Raw genomic sequence first — 13174 nt, forward strand, 5'->3', positions numbered from 1 at the left:
AGGTTTGCAAATCTCACATATTGGTTCACTGGTTCTCAACTCACCCACACGCACCTTCCATTTAAATGACACTCTTTGTGTTCCTAATATCTGCAAAAATCTCATTTCAGTACATCATTTTACCTCACAAAATAATGTTCTTGTTGAATTTCATAAATTGTTTTTCCTTGTTAAGGATCAGTCCACAGAGGTGGTTCTACTTAAAGGTGCATGTGAAAATGGTGTCTACACACTCCCTAAATCACTGGTGAAAGCTTCCCCGAAAATGGTTGTAAACGTGCATGAACGGACCTCTATAGATGGGTGGCACAAACGTCTTGGACATCCATCTCAAAAAATTGTTCATTATCTTGTTAAAAAATTTTCTTTTCCAATAATACAAGAAGGACATAGTTCTCATCTTTGTACTTCTTGCTCTATCAATAAAGCGCACAAACAACCATTTCAGTCCAATAGTCTTCAAAGTCATGCACCCATTGATTTAATTTACATTGATGTTTGGGGCCATCAACACTATTGGCATTGACGGATCACGATACTATTTAATTCTTGTTTATCACTTCACAAAATACACTTAGTTCTATCCTATGGAAACTAAATCTGGGGTTAGTGCGATTTTTCTGCAATTCAAACATTTTGTTGAAAATCGTTTTCAATAAAAATTCAAGTCTTTACTCGGATAATGGTGGTGAACTTGTTGCTTTAAAAAATTATCTTTCAATCCATGGAATAAGCCATTACACCACTGCACCTCATACACATAGCAAAATGGTGTATCCAAGCATCGTCATTTGGTAGAAACGGGCCTTACTCTTTTAACTGATGCATCCTAATAATTATCATATTGGCTCCATGCATTTTCTACCGCAGCCTATCTCATAAACTGATAGCCCACCCCTCTTCTAAATAACAAATCTCCATTTGAGGCCTTATTTCATCAGTCTCCAAATTACCTCAAACTTAAGAAATTTGGCTGCCTCTGTTATCCTTACACCAAGCCATACAACAACAATAAGCTTCAGCCCAAAGCCACTCCGTGCCTCTTCGTGGGCTATTCTCTCACCCAGAATGTTTATAAGTGCCTTGACCCGAAAACCCACAAACTTTACTTCTCTCGACATGTACTGTTTGACGAGGGTCAAACTTATTCTCACTTGCACTCGGTAGAAACAGAGCTCTCCTTGACATCTCCTTCGTCTGCGATGATGAAGCCACCCATAGCGGTATCGTCTCTGCCGGAACCACCACCATCGACAACGGGAGGCGACACCACTTTTGCATCACCTTCAGGTAACCAACCCCTTTCCACTTCATCTAATTTTCCTGAAGTGCATTATTCGCCTGTTTGCCCTAATTCTTTTAAATCGGATGAGAATGTGCCCTCTCACTCATATTCACACACCACTTAAGCCACACAAGCCACAACCGTGCATGATAACTCTCAATTGGAATCCAATATCGACACCCACCACTGAACCCACACAATGACCACTCAGTCCATGAACAATATTCACAAACCCAAACAGTTCAATTTCGTGACAAAGCACCCTTTTCCACCAACCATTGAACCTACCTGGTGGGACAAGCTATGTCAGATGAGCTCACTGCTCTCATGCGACATGGGACATGGGAACTTGTTTCCCCACCTCAAAACTACAAACTCGTGGGGTGTAAATAGATATTTCGTGTAAAACGAAAATCAGATGGAGCGATTGATTACTTTAAAGCGAGGCTTGTTGCAAAAGGGTTTAACCAACATGAAGGGTTAGACTACAAAGAAACATTTAGCCCAATGGTGAAACCTGCTACTATTAGAACTGTTTTGACAATGGTTGTAATGCAAAGGTGGTCATTGAGACAATTAGATGTCAACAATGTTTTTTTGCATAATAAATTAACTGAGACAATGTACATGGTACAACCACCAGGATTTAAAGATGTTACCAAACCGAATCATGTGTGCAGGTTAAGGAAGGCCATTTATGGCCTCAAACAGGCTCCAAGAGCATGGTATTCAGCTCTTAAATTAGTAATTATGGGTCTTAGTTTTCATAATTCCAAATCGGACTCATCTCTTTTTATCTGCAGTCAGCATTCCATTATATGCTATTTATTAGTCTATGTGGATGATTTGGTAATTACTGGTAATGATACACATTTTGTGGCTAAAATAATTGCACAACTTGGTAATTGGTTTTCTCTAAAGGACATGGGGCAGCTCTATTTTTTATTGGGCATGGAAGTTATTTCAACACAATATGGAATTTTTTTTGTCTCAACATAAGTACATTCGAGACTTACTGTCCAAAACCAACATGGCTAGAGCTAAAGATGTCTCAACTCCACTGTCAACCAGCACACCTGTCAAATTAATTGATGGAACATCCTCTACTAACAATACTGAGTTCAGAAGTGTCATTGGTGCTCTTCAATACCTGTCCCTCACTCGCCCAGATATCTCCTTCTCAGAGAATAAACTTTCACAGCTTATGCAAAAACCTACTGTGACACATTGGACAGTTGCGAAGCGACTTCTTTGCTATTTGAAGCAGACCATTTTTCATGGCATTCATATCAGAAAAAAAAATCCAGCTTTGAACTCACCACGTATTCTGATGCGGATTGGGCAAGCAACTATGATGATCGGACCTCCACCCCAGCATATATAAGTTTTCTTAGTGTCAATCCCATCTCTTGGAATTCAAAGAAATAAATGGCAATAGCACGTTCATCCACTGAAGCAGATTATAGAGCCCTTGAAAATGCAGCCTCTGAAACATCTTGGCTTCTCTCCTTATTCAAAGAACTCGGTCTACAACTAAGAGGACAACCCAAGCTACTATGTGATAATTTGGGGGCCACACACCTCAATTTTAATTCAGTGCAACATTCTCGAATGAAACACATTCAGATATATCCTTATTTCGTTCAAGATATGGTTCAACGGGGTCTTCTAAGTGTCCACCATGTTAACACCCAGGACCAGCTAGCTAATCTCCTCACCAAAACTCTTTCACCCCAAAGAACTGAAAGTCTAAGGAACAAGATTGGCTTGGCTAATGGCAGCTCAATCTTGCGGGTGCGTATAAAGGAAACATCCTCAAATCAAGCAAATGCCTCAAATCAAGCAATAGGAAGAGGAAGCAGATTCTCAACCTCAAATCAAGATTGTAACAGTAAATAAATTACTTGTTGATTCTCTGTAACAGCTAGCCTTAATTCTAGGATTCTTACTTAAAATAGCTTCTGTAAATTTTTATTTATTCTGTACCAATGATTGTAATGTGTATGTTAATATTTTTGAAATAGAGCAGTAAATCAACTATGGGCAATCTTTTCTCAAACTCTTATCATTATCATCTCTAGCTATCTAATTATGTTTTCGCTTTCCTAAAATGAGAACATAGAGATTGTAAAAGTGGGAATATGAAATGCAGCCACCGGTCTTCTCTAGGTGCCATGGATAATTGTGTGTGTTTTTAAATCTATGTATCTATGTTCTTGCTTTCCCCAAATGAGAACATAAAGATAGTGAAAGTGGGAATTTCATATTAAATGTATCAAAACAAATGGTTGCAAATGTTTTTTTTACCAATTGGGACTTATTAGTAGCTCCAAGCCACAACAGATCGATTCACTTGTTAGATCAAAGCAAATTGCCGATGGCAGACTCCTCCTTGCTTTGTCGAGAAGCATAAGCCCGAATCTATAGTTCATTACCTCTTTACTTTTAATTTACTCTCTCCCTCTTAACATTAGAGTCATTGTAATGAGGTTTTTGAATGGGGCGCCCCAACCTCTCCTTATGTATCTCCCATTTTAATTTCAATGGATCTTTAATTAAAAAAAAAAAATACAATCTTGTGCAATTTAGAGAGGATGAAGTTTAGGAGATTGTTTCTAGACATAAAATTTGATGGGTATATTATGTTGCGAAAACGATGACAAAAAAGGTAAAATCAAACGAACAATCAATCACACGACATAAAATTAATGTGGTTCAATAATGTGCTTACGTCCAGAGTTGTAGAGAGTTTTATTATGTTGATGAATGACAAAATACACTTTGGAGGTGAAAATATATTGTTCAGAACCGACTATACTATTTATTAAGTACATATTTATAGAGTTACATGGTAGAAGCCCTAATTGTCTGACATTCGTTTGAGCATCCTGTCGAGTGAACTCTCTGCCTAAACTTCTTTCGAGTGACCTGTCGTGCAAATGTCAAGTGAACTGTTTGTCTGGCGCTTCCCGAGTCACAGACAGTGCCAAAAATCTTTTTGGGGCAGTTGCATGAACCATGTCTCATTGGAAATATGCCAAAAAACTATTATAGATCCTTGTTGAATTAGATAAGGTAAATTTTTGGTTTGAGCCTTAGCTTTATCTAGTGTGCTAGCTGATCATATTCAAGAGATTGATTCTCCTTTGCTCTAGATTTCTGATTGGCTATCTCCAGTTTGTTAGAATATTCCTCGTCTTTCAGTTTTGGTTGGGGAAGATTTATGTAATGAAATTCTGCAATCTAATATTTGGTTGAAGCAAGGTTCATACATTTTCATTTGGGCACCTCCGTCTTATGGTAAATTTTCAACTAAGGGGGCATGAAATATTTTAAGGCTTCAATCCTCCCCATTGGGCAAAATGAACATAGTTTGGAGGTATTCCTAGTAAAATCTCTTATATTGCTTGAAAATTTTGGAATCATACGCTGCCTGTTGATGCGAATGTTAAAAAAATTGGTATTCATTTACCATCTCATTGCTATTGTTGTGTGGATAAAAGTGCTATTGAAACAGAAGAACATCTATTTGGGAATGGTTTTCTAGCTGAAAAAATTTGGGAAATTTTTTTCTAAGAGGTTAGAGGTTAGATATAGAAGTGGTCAAAGTATTTTTGATCGTGCTTCACTTTAGTGGTTGAAAACCAAAAGTTCTTCTCAGTTGGTGATGGTGCGTGGCCTTATTCCGACTATTATTATTTGGGGACTTTGATTTTTTTCGGTGTAAGATTTGCATGGAGGATAGAAAATTCACTTGGGAGCATATTGTGTCGGCTATTCTGATGCGGATTTAGAATGTGTTTGTGGTGCCTATGAAGTTCAGGTCTTGTTCTATTCGGGACCAAGAGATGCTGCAGAGCATTAGATGTCCTATCCTTATGGCGCGGTGCACTAAAGCTAAAGCTTTTGCTTGGCAACTTTCAGATCGTGGTTATTGGAACTTAAACATAGATGGTTGTTCGCTTGATAATCCTGACTTATCTAATGGAGGTGGTGTGATTTGAGATCATAGAGAAGATTTATTTGCAGGTTTTTCTCATCACTATCAAATTCAGATTAATATTGTAGTTGAATTTTGGGATTTAAGAGATGGACTTAGACTTTCTAAAGACATGAGATTATCGGATATTATGGTTGAGACAGATCCTATGATGGTGCTTTCGTGTTGTGGTGAATGTTCCCACTAATATTTATGAGACTTTTGGAAAGAGGTGATTGAGCTTATTCGGATTCTTAATTTTCGCATTTATCATATTTTTCGAGAATGCAATATAGTTGTTGATTTTTTTGTCAATGAATGAGCTTATAATTCTTGTATAGATTTTCGTGCTAATAGTCTTATTCCTAAAAGATTTAAAGGTTTGTTATGCCTTAACAAGTACTTATTCCCTTATTTGTGATTAAGGGATATTTAGTGCGTGCATGTTATAGTTCTTTATTTCTGAGTTAGTTTTGAGATTCTTTGTTGCGACCGTTGTCTTCTTATTCTTTATTATTTCTATTAGAGGTCTTTTTGGTTAAAAAAAAAAAAAACAAATGACAAAGTGACAAACCAGCTCGCTTCAAAGTTCAAACCTGTTGTTTTTTCTTAAGTGGGATCGAACGTGTCCTCCCCATATTTGACGTATGCTTTCCCCGTCTGTCTATATATTGACGCTTTTCATCACCGATGTCTCTTTCTATAGGTATGATAGGTAACGATCCATTCACAATTTATAAATAATTTTAAATATAATAATAATTTTTATTATTTTATAAAAAAAATATTTTTATTATATTTATACACAAGTAAAAGTCAAAATTAAATTTAAAATAACATTATTTTATTATCATTTCCCCCCTTTAATTCTCCCATCGACTTCCCATCTCTCTCTCTCTCTCTGCGTTTCAGAGCCTTGAGCCCTTCCTTCAATGGCCACCGGGGCAACTTCTTACTTAACCATACCAATTTTTCACTGCTGCTTTCTTTTATGGCTATGTCAAGCAAGGGACACCCTTAAGCCAGGCGAGGATCTGAGAGAGGCTGAGACCTTAATTTCTTTAAACAGGGTCTTTGAGTTAGGCTTCTTCAGCTCCGGCGGAACACCCTCAAGCAGCCACTACTTGGGAATATGGTTCAAGAATGACCCAAATAAGAAACCCGTCTGGGTCGCAAACCGTGAATACCCCCTTTTAGATTCCTCCGGAATCCTTTCTATCAGACACGATGGGAATATGGAGATCAGAGACAGGAGGGGGATTCCCATAATTGTGAACTTTGGAATGCTTGCTCCGAGTAGCAAGACAATAGCGACTCTTCTGGATTCAGGAAATTTTCTTCTTAAAGAAGGACATAAAATTGTCTGGCAGAGTTTTTATTATCCATCCGACACTCTTCTGCCTGGAATGAAAATTGGACTGTTCAATTTATTCACTGAAAACAACAGATCACAGTATCTGGTCTCGTGGCAAAGCTCGTCTGTCCCTACTACAGGCTCTTTTGCTCTGGGCCTCGATAAATATAACTTTACACTTGTCAAGGTTTGGCACAGAGATGGTTTCTCAAGGCAGATTGGATTTTGGGATGGAAAGAGGCTTAAATTTCAATTTGAAAGCTCGTCACATGACCACAATTTTAGCTATGTTTCGAAACCAAATGAGGTTTACTTTTCCATCCAAACGGAAGAAAAACGTAGTTATTCATGGTTTGTGCTTTCGTCATCTGGGCAAATCCAGGAATACAAAATGATGGGACAGAAGATATTAATGGAGAATCGTTCAATTTGCGAAAATACTACCGTGAGCAAGGCGACTGACTGTTACATAAGAACCCCGTACATGTGCCAGAATGGAGAAACGTTCTCAGAAATTAAAGGTTCGATGCCAGATTCAGCAATCGTAAGCGATTCAGTTCATCTGGGTCTTAGTGACTGTGAGATATTGTGCAAGGATAATTGTTCTTGTGCTGCTTTTGCTTCGTTCCGAGATGATGGCACCGGATGTGAACTTTATTATGGGGAGAAAAAGGTTCTTTTGCGATTCATTGGGGAAGGAAAGCGGACAATACATGTTCGTGGGGACACTTCCACAGAATCTGGTAGGCCTAATTGCACTTGAAACATTCTGAACATGCATTTTGATCGAAATCACCATGTTATAGGCGGTTATCATTGACAGTTTCAGGATTTTGATTTTAGTAGCATGGCTAAGTGAATGTATAGTTCATCTGATAGGATTTCAACTCTTTAGTGGCTTAGATTCCAAATCCAAGCTACTACATAATTGCAATGCAAATGTATCGTTGACAGGTGCAGGATTTCAATTTTAGTAACATACCTGAGTTAATGTATAGCTCATTTGACAGTCTTTAACACTAGAGGTTTACCCCCAAGCAATCACTTATCAAAAAAAAGTTTTATCCCCAAGCAATCTGCATTTTCTAGAATTCAAATGTGGATAATCTCCATTCATGTAAAAGGCATATTGAGGTTAGGGAACAATGAGATAGTCGAATTTCTTTTCAGGTGAACAGCATAACAGAAGGCTGTTGTGGTTAGTAGTAACGCCAGTTCTTTCTCTGATATTGCCCATCATAGTTGCCTTAGTTTGTTATTTACGATGGAGAAATCATCGTTTAAAAGACTTGGGTCTGAAGAGATTCCAGGTTCAAGTGGGCTCTTATGAAGCAGCAGTTGATCAAGATATAGGTGGAGACAAATATGGAAGAAAGAAGGATCACGATCTGCCACTGCTCAGTTTCGATTGCGTAGCAACATCTACAAATAACTTTTCTGACGAAAATAAGCTTGGAGAAGGTGGTTTCGGGCCTGTTTACAAGGTAATTCCACGATATTGAATGACTTCCAAGAGTGACGTCGTTTCTTTGATTTCTTAGTTAGGCATAATTATCACAGAAGACATTTTAATTTGAAATGAAGATTTAGCTCGTTGTGCGCAGAAACTGACATGACAGTCTTCTCATCCTCAGGATTATTTCCTTGCTTCTGACAGTTAATGTCACAGCAATCAAAACTCATTATGGTTAATATTCTTTTGTAGGTAAAACCTATTTGTGTTTAGTGTCAATTCATAAGCATCTCGGGCTGTAACTTTTGTAAGCATTAGTTTGGATCCTGCTCTATTATGCTATAGAATTAGAAGATACAGGGATATGGGATTTATTTTGGTCACTCATTGCTTTACATTTCCATGTCTGATTTGTGGTTTAAAGCTATTAATATTCTACCAAGAATGTCCAGGAAATAACAAATAATTGACATTTTGCAGGGTACTTTGCTTGGGAATGAAATTGCAGTGAAGAGACTTTCTAGACAATCTAGTCAAGGACTGGAGGAGTTCAAAAATGAGGTTCAGTTGATATCAAAGCTGCAACACAGGAACCTCGTTAGACTGTTTGGTTGCTGCATTCAAAGAGAAGAAAAGATTTTGATCTATGAGTACATGGCCAACAAAAGCTTGGATTCCTTCCTGTTTGGTACTTGACGACCTTATTTCAGTTTCATCTTTGTGCATGCTTTTGGTGATCTCTTGTTCCTCACTAAATGTAAAACTTGAACCAGATCCTACAAAGAAGATGTTATTGGATTGGAAGCACCGTTTCAGCATCATTGAAGGGATAGCTCAAGGCCTTCTTTATCTTCATAAGTACTCTCGATGTAGGATCATTCATCGTGATTTGAAAACCAGCAATATATTGTTGGACGTGGACATGAATCCCAAGATATCAGATTTTGGCATGGCAAGGATTTTTGGAGATGATGAAGCTCGGGCAAAAACAACCAGAGTTGTTGGGACCTTGTAAGTGACCGGTTGTTCTTTAAGCATCATCTCAGCATGGATTCCCCTTCAAGTACTAACCACTTGGTGTTAATTCTCATGACAGTGGTTATATGTCGCCGGAGTATGCTGTGCACGGCCATTTCTCGATAAAATCTGATGTGTTTAGCTTTGGAGTCATTATGCTGGAGATCCTTAGTGGCAGGAAAATAGTAACCTTCCGCCATTCAGATCGCTTTGTGAACCTCCTAGGATATGTAAGTAACTAAAATGTCAAACATTCTGAACTCAATTTATTCTTCATACTTGTGTTCGTTTACAAGCTGACTTCTTGCCCCCCTTTCTAACATTTTTTTTTATCTATTTTTGAAGGCTTGGGATTTGTGGAAAAGTGGAAAGGGATTGGAATTTATGGACCCAACATTGTCTAACACATGTTTGTCGAGCCAATTTATGCAATGCATTCAGGTGGGTCTCTTGTGTGTGCAAGAGCGTCCAGGAGATAGACCTTCCATATCAGACGTTATTTCTATGCTAAGCCATGAAAATACAAATTTGCCTGCTCCTAAAGAATCAGCCTTTTACATCCGTACAAGTTACTCTGCTTCATCTATGCAGCAAACTAATTCTTTGAATGATGTAACAGTTTCAGACATTTTAGGTCGATGATAGCGAGCAACTTCCCCTATGAATAACATGTTACCAAACATTTCCCATGGCTGACGTATGTATGGCCAGTTTACATGTATATTTATATTATATGAAGGCACTTTCATCTGATCATTAATTGTATACTTTCCTCAGTTGTAAATTCTGAAAAGTTTCCTAGAATTTGACATGTTTTCAAGGCTTTTTTGGTGGCTAAAAGCATTATACATTTAGTCCAGTTGTGCGCATGTTTCCTCAACAAGCGCTTAATGTATCCATCATCCATAACATTTTTTTGGAGTTATATGCACTAACATTAGCCATAAATGTTTAGAGCATGAGAATGAAATGTTTGTAATTCATCTACCTCTAATCACATTTATTAATATGACATATTTTTAAGTACAATAATAATAGTTGCAGTCATGCGTGTGCAAGCACAACACAACCGCTTTGAAAAAATTGAATAAATATGAGACTTACATGAAAAGAAATTAATTTTTTAATAATGAATCTCTCTCTTTTTTAAAGCAACTGCACGGTGCTTGTGTATTTCACGACTGGATGTAGCATTACTCTTTTAAGTAAATTAAACGCAAATGACAAAAATCAAGATGAAGAGTAGCATTACTTTAGAACTTTTTATTCAGCTTAGATGCTAAATGACGCATTTGGCTTCTTTGAATTGAAGTGTTGACATTTCATATCTTTCTAGCTCAAAATGAAATTTATCCTTTTCCAATCCATTATGTTCTATTCCCTAGCAATCTTTTCTTCATTTCTTGTGTTGCCAACCAACTAGACAATCTGTTAGTTGGGTTCGACCCAAAACTACCAAAGAGAAATCAAAGATGTTGTATGTCACCATGTCTCCCTCCGACAGACTAAAATAAGAAAGGCAGAAAAATAACGTATATATTCTATGAGTTTTCACGGATGTGTTCCTCACTCCTTTCTGAATTTCATTTCAATTTTCTCGCCTTTATCTGTTATGCCTTCTACCTCTCATGCATCAAGATTTCTCCAAGTTCTTCCTCGAATTTGAAGGCTTCAGATGCAAGAGAGAGAGACACATTCGTATCATATATCTCCCTCTCACTTAATTGAAACCTCAACTTAGGAGATGTGAGACCATTTTGGATAGAAAAATTCTTCTCATCAGTCACTATTCATTACCCCATATTCTATAAAAAACATCCCTACACCCTATAAAAAAAAAATTGTAGATGTGAGATGTGAGAGTGAATAATGGCTAATGTATAGCATTCCTCCTTTGGATATGAATCTTCAAATTAAAAAGAGTAATTGTACAGATGCATATCTTGGACCCCATGAATTGAAGCTGGCCATGATGAGATGTCCCAGACAATGCCCATAGCAAAAACATATAAAGATTAAGTTCAGTTCCTCAGTGTATGCATTCATGTCCATTTTGAATTCAGTCCACTTTTCACTGAAATTGATGCCTTTTCTGTATAAACAAACTTTGCCAAGTTACCAGGTGATGTCTCTTTATTTTGAATACTCTATTTTTTTTTATTACAAATTTTAGTGTGGGGTTGTCAGGTGGCCATTACAATATTCAAGTGGTGCTTTCTCAGTTTGATTTTTGTTCTTATATCTTCATAAATTTCAGAGCTTCCACTAATTTGAATCCATAAAATATGACATGCTAATTACTTGTCCATTCCAACTAGCAAGCTGCATAACTAACAATAAGAAACCTACTCCTATTCGAAAAAGTAATTACAAAATAGTTTCGAGATATAAATACGACGTAGTATTCTCATTCTATCATATGATGACAGTACCAACTTGTACTCAGAATCTGCCCCTTTCCATGGACATTAACTAATTTAGATCAAAGTAAGAGCTAACTCCATGAATCCTACTGAAATTTTTTTAGCAGGGGTTAAAAAGCTGAAAGGAAGGAAGGTTGGTTGGTAGACATTTCATATATGCCTCATGGTAGGGGGAGAAGAATGTATGGGGCAAGTGATGGAGGTTTGAGTTTTCCAATACATTTGCCACTCTGCAACACTGCAATTCTTGCTAGGTATGCTGCCTGAAACTGAAACCAAAAGTGGTAAATGATAAGATCCTGCACAGAAAAAGTGGGATAGAATGGAAAGAAGGAAAAAAAAAAGGAAAAAGAAAAAGAAATCTAAATGTTGACTGTCTGTTTTATATGAAACGTACAAAGCTAGAAATCAAAGAGGTTTCTGAAGTGGTTCAAATCCCCATTAGATGCAGGACAAAATGTGCTATGATCTTCCCCAACATCCTCTGCATTTTCACCTATCCCACATTACATTTTATTGCAGTTTTTTTTTTCTTTTTGTCTTGAAAATCAAGTGCTCAATGTTTTGTTGGATTAATGGATGATTGCTTTAAAGAACAATGATGATGGAAGGAAATTAGGATCATGGGGCCACAAGATCCGTATCACGGAATGGGGTAAATGACAAGAAAGTCTAGAAGGCAGGTAGGGCATGCATATAATGCCTCTCTATATAATGGGTTTGATGATCAAGAGATTATGCACACAACAACACAATCAATGATATTACCAATAAATAAAACCAATGGACCAAGGTATCCAATGTGTTTTTGAGCTTAAAAGAACACAACCAACTTATAAAATAATCTTCTAGAAGTGAAAGAGATGATGTTGAGTTCAATTACATAATATATGGGAGTAATAATGAAAGGGAGGAAATTATTGGCAATAATAATGCCTCCATTTGCTTTCCTTAGGCTAAAAAAATTGGTAATTTTCTTTCTCCATTGCACTTCAAGCATTAATCTAGGAATAGCTTGCATTGTTTGAGAACAATGATATGAACATGAATGACTACACATCATGAAAAAATTGAAGGTTTTTTTTTTTTTTTTGAACTTTGTGAGTTTCTTATATGATTTGAATTTGATATGATTGTCTTCCATTATATACACAATTATAGAAAGAAAAATTATAAAAAGAAAAAAGAAAAATTCTTTTCATCAGTCACTATTCATTACCGTACACCTTATGAAAAACACTCTCACACCCTATGAAAAAAAAGTTATAAATATAGAGTGTGAAAGTGAATAGCAGTTGATGCATAAAATTCCTCTAAAAAAATGTTGTTTGTATGTTGCAAACAAAATTTATCATTGTCTTTTAAAATTATATTACAGTTATTCAAACTTCTTAATGCGTATCGATCGAAGATTTCTAACTAAAATCATGATTATTACTTTAAACTAATTAGCTTAGTAAATTTGTTCCAAATTATAAATATATGATTTTGGCTAAACACAATGTTCAATTCTCTAATAATTTTACATTTTAGAAACATAAAAACTCATTTATAGGCTGAAAACTAGAATTCTTTGAAACTCAAAAATAAATCCTTAAAAGTAATATTAATGAAGTTGTGGCAAAAGAAGACAAAAAAAAAAAAAAAAAAAAAAGAGGGAAAA

The 13174-nt window shown here is 36.5% G+C and overlaps 1 protein-coding gene across 1 annotated transcript; it reads left to right on the forward strand.

Moving 5' to 3' along the window:
* The first annotated feature begins 6174 nt into the window (after window positions 1-6174).
* On the forward strand, window positions 6175-9855 carry LOC109006266 (G-type lectin S-receptor-like serine/threonine-protein kinase At1g67520). The gene is made up of 6 exons (XM_018985484.2): window positions 6175-7361; window positions 7789-8102; window positions 8552-8759; window positions 8845-9082; window positions 9168-9318; window positions 9434-9855. Exons 1-6 carry the CDS (start codon window positions 6197-6199, stop codon window positions 9728-9730), a joined length of 2373 nt encoding a protein of 790 aa, XP_018841029.1. The 5' UTR covers window positions 6175-6196; the 3' UTR covers window positions 9731-9855.
* Window positions 9856-13174: the final 3319 nt, after the last annotated feature.

The sequence above is a fragment of the Juglans regia genome, chromosome 1, assembly GCF_001411555.2.
Source record: "Juglans regia cultivar Chandler chromosome 1, Walnut 2.0, whole genome shotgun sequence".
NCBI classification, from domain to species: domain Eukaryota; kingdom Viridiplantae; phylum Streptophyta; class Magnoliopsida; order Fagales; family Juglandaceae; genus Juglans; species Juglans regia.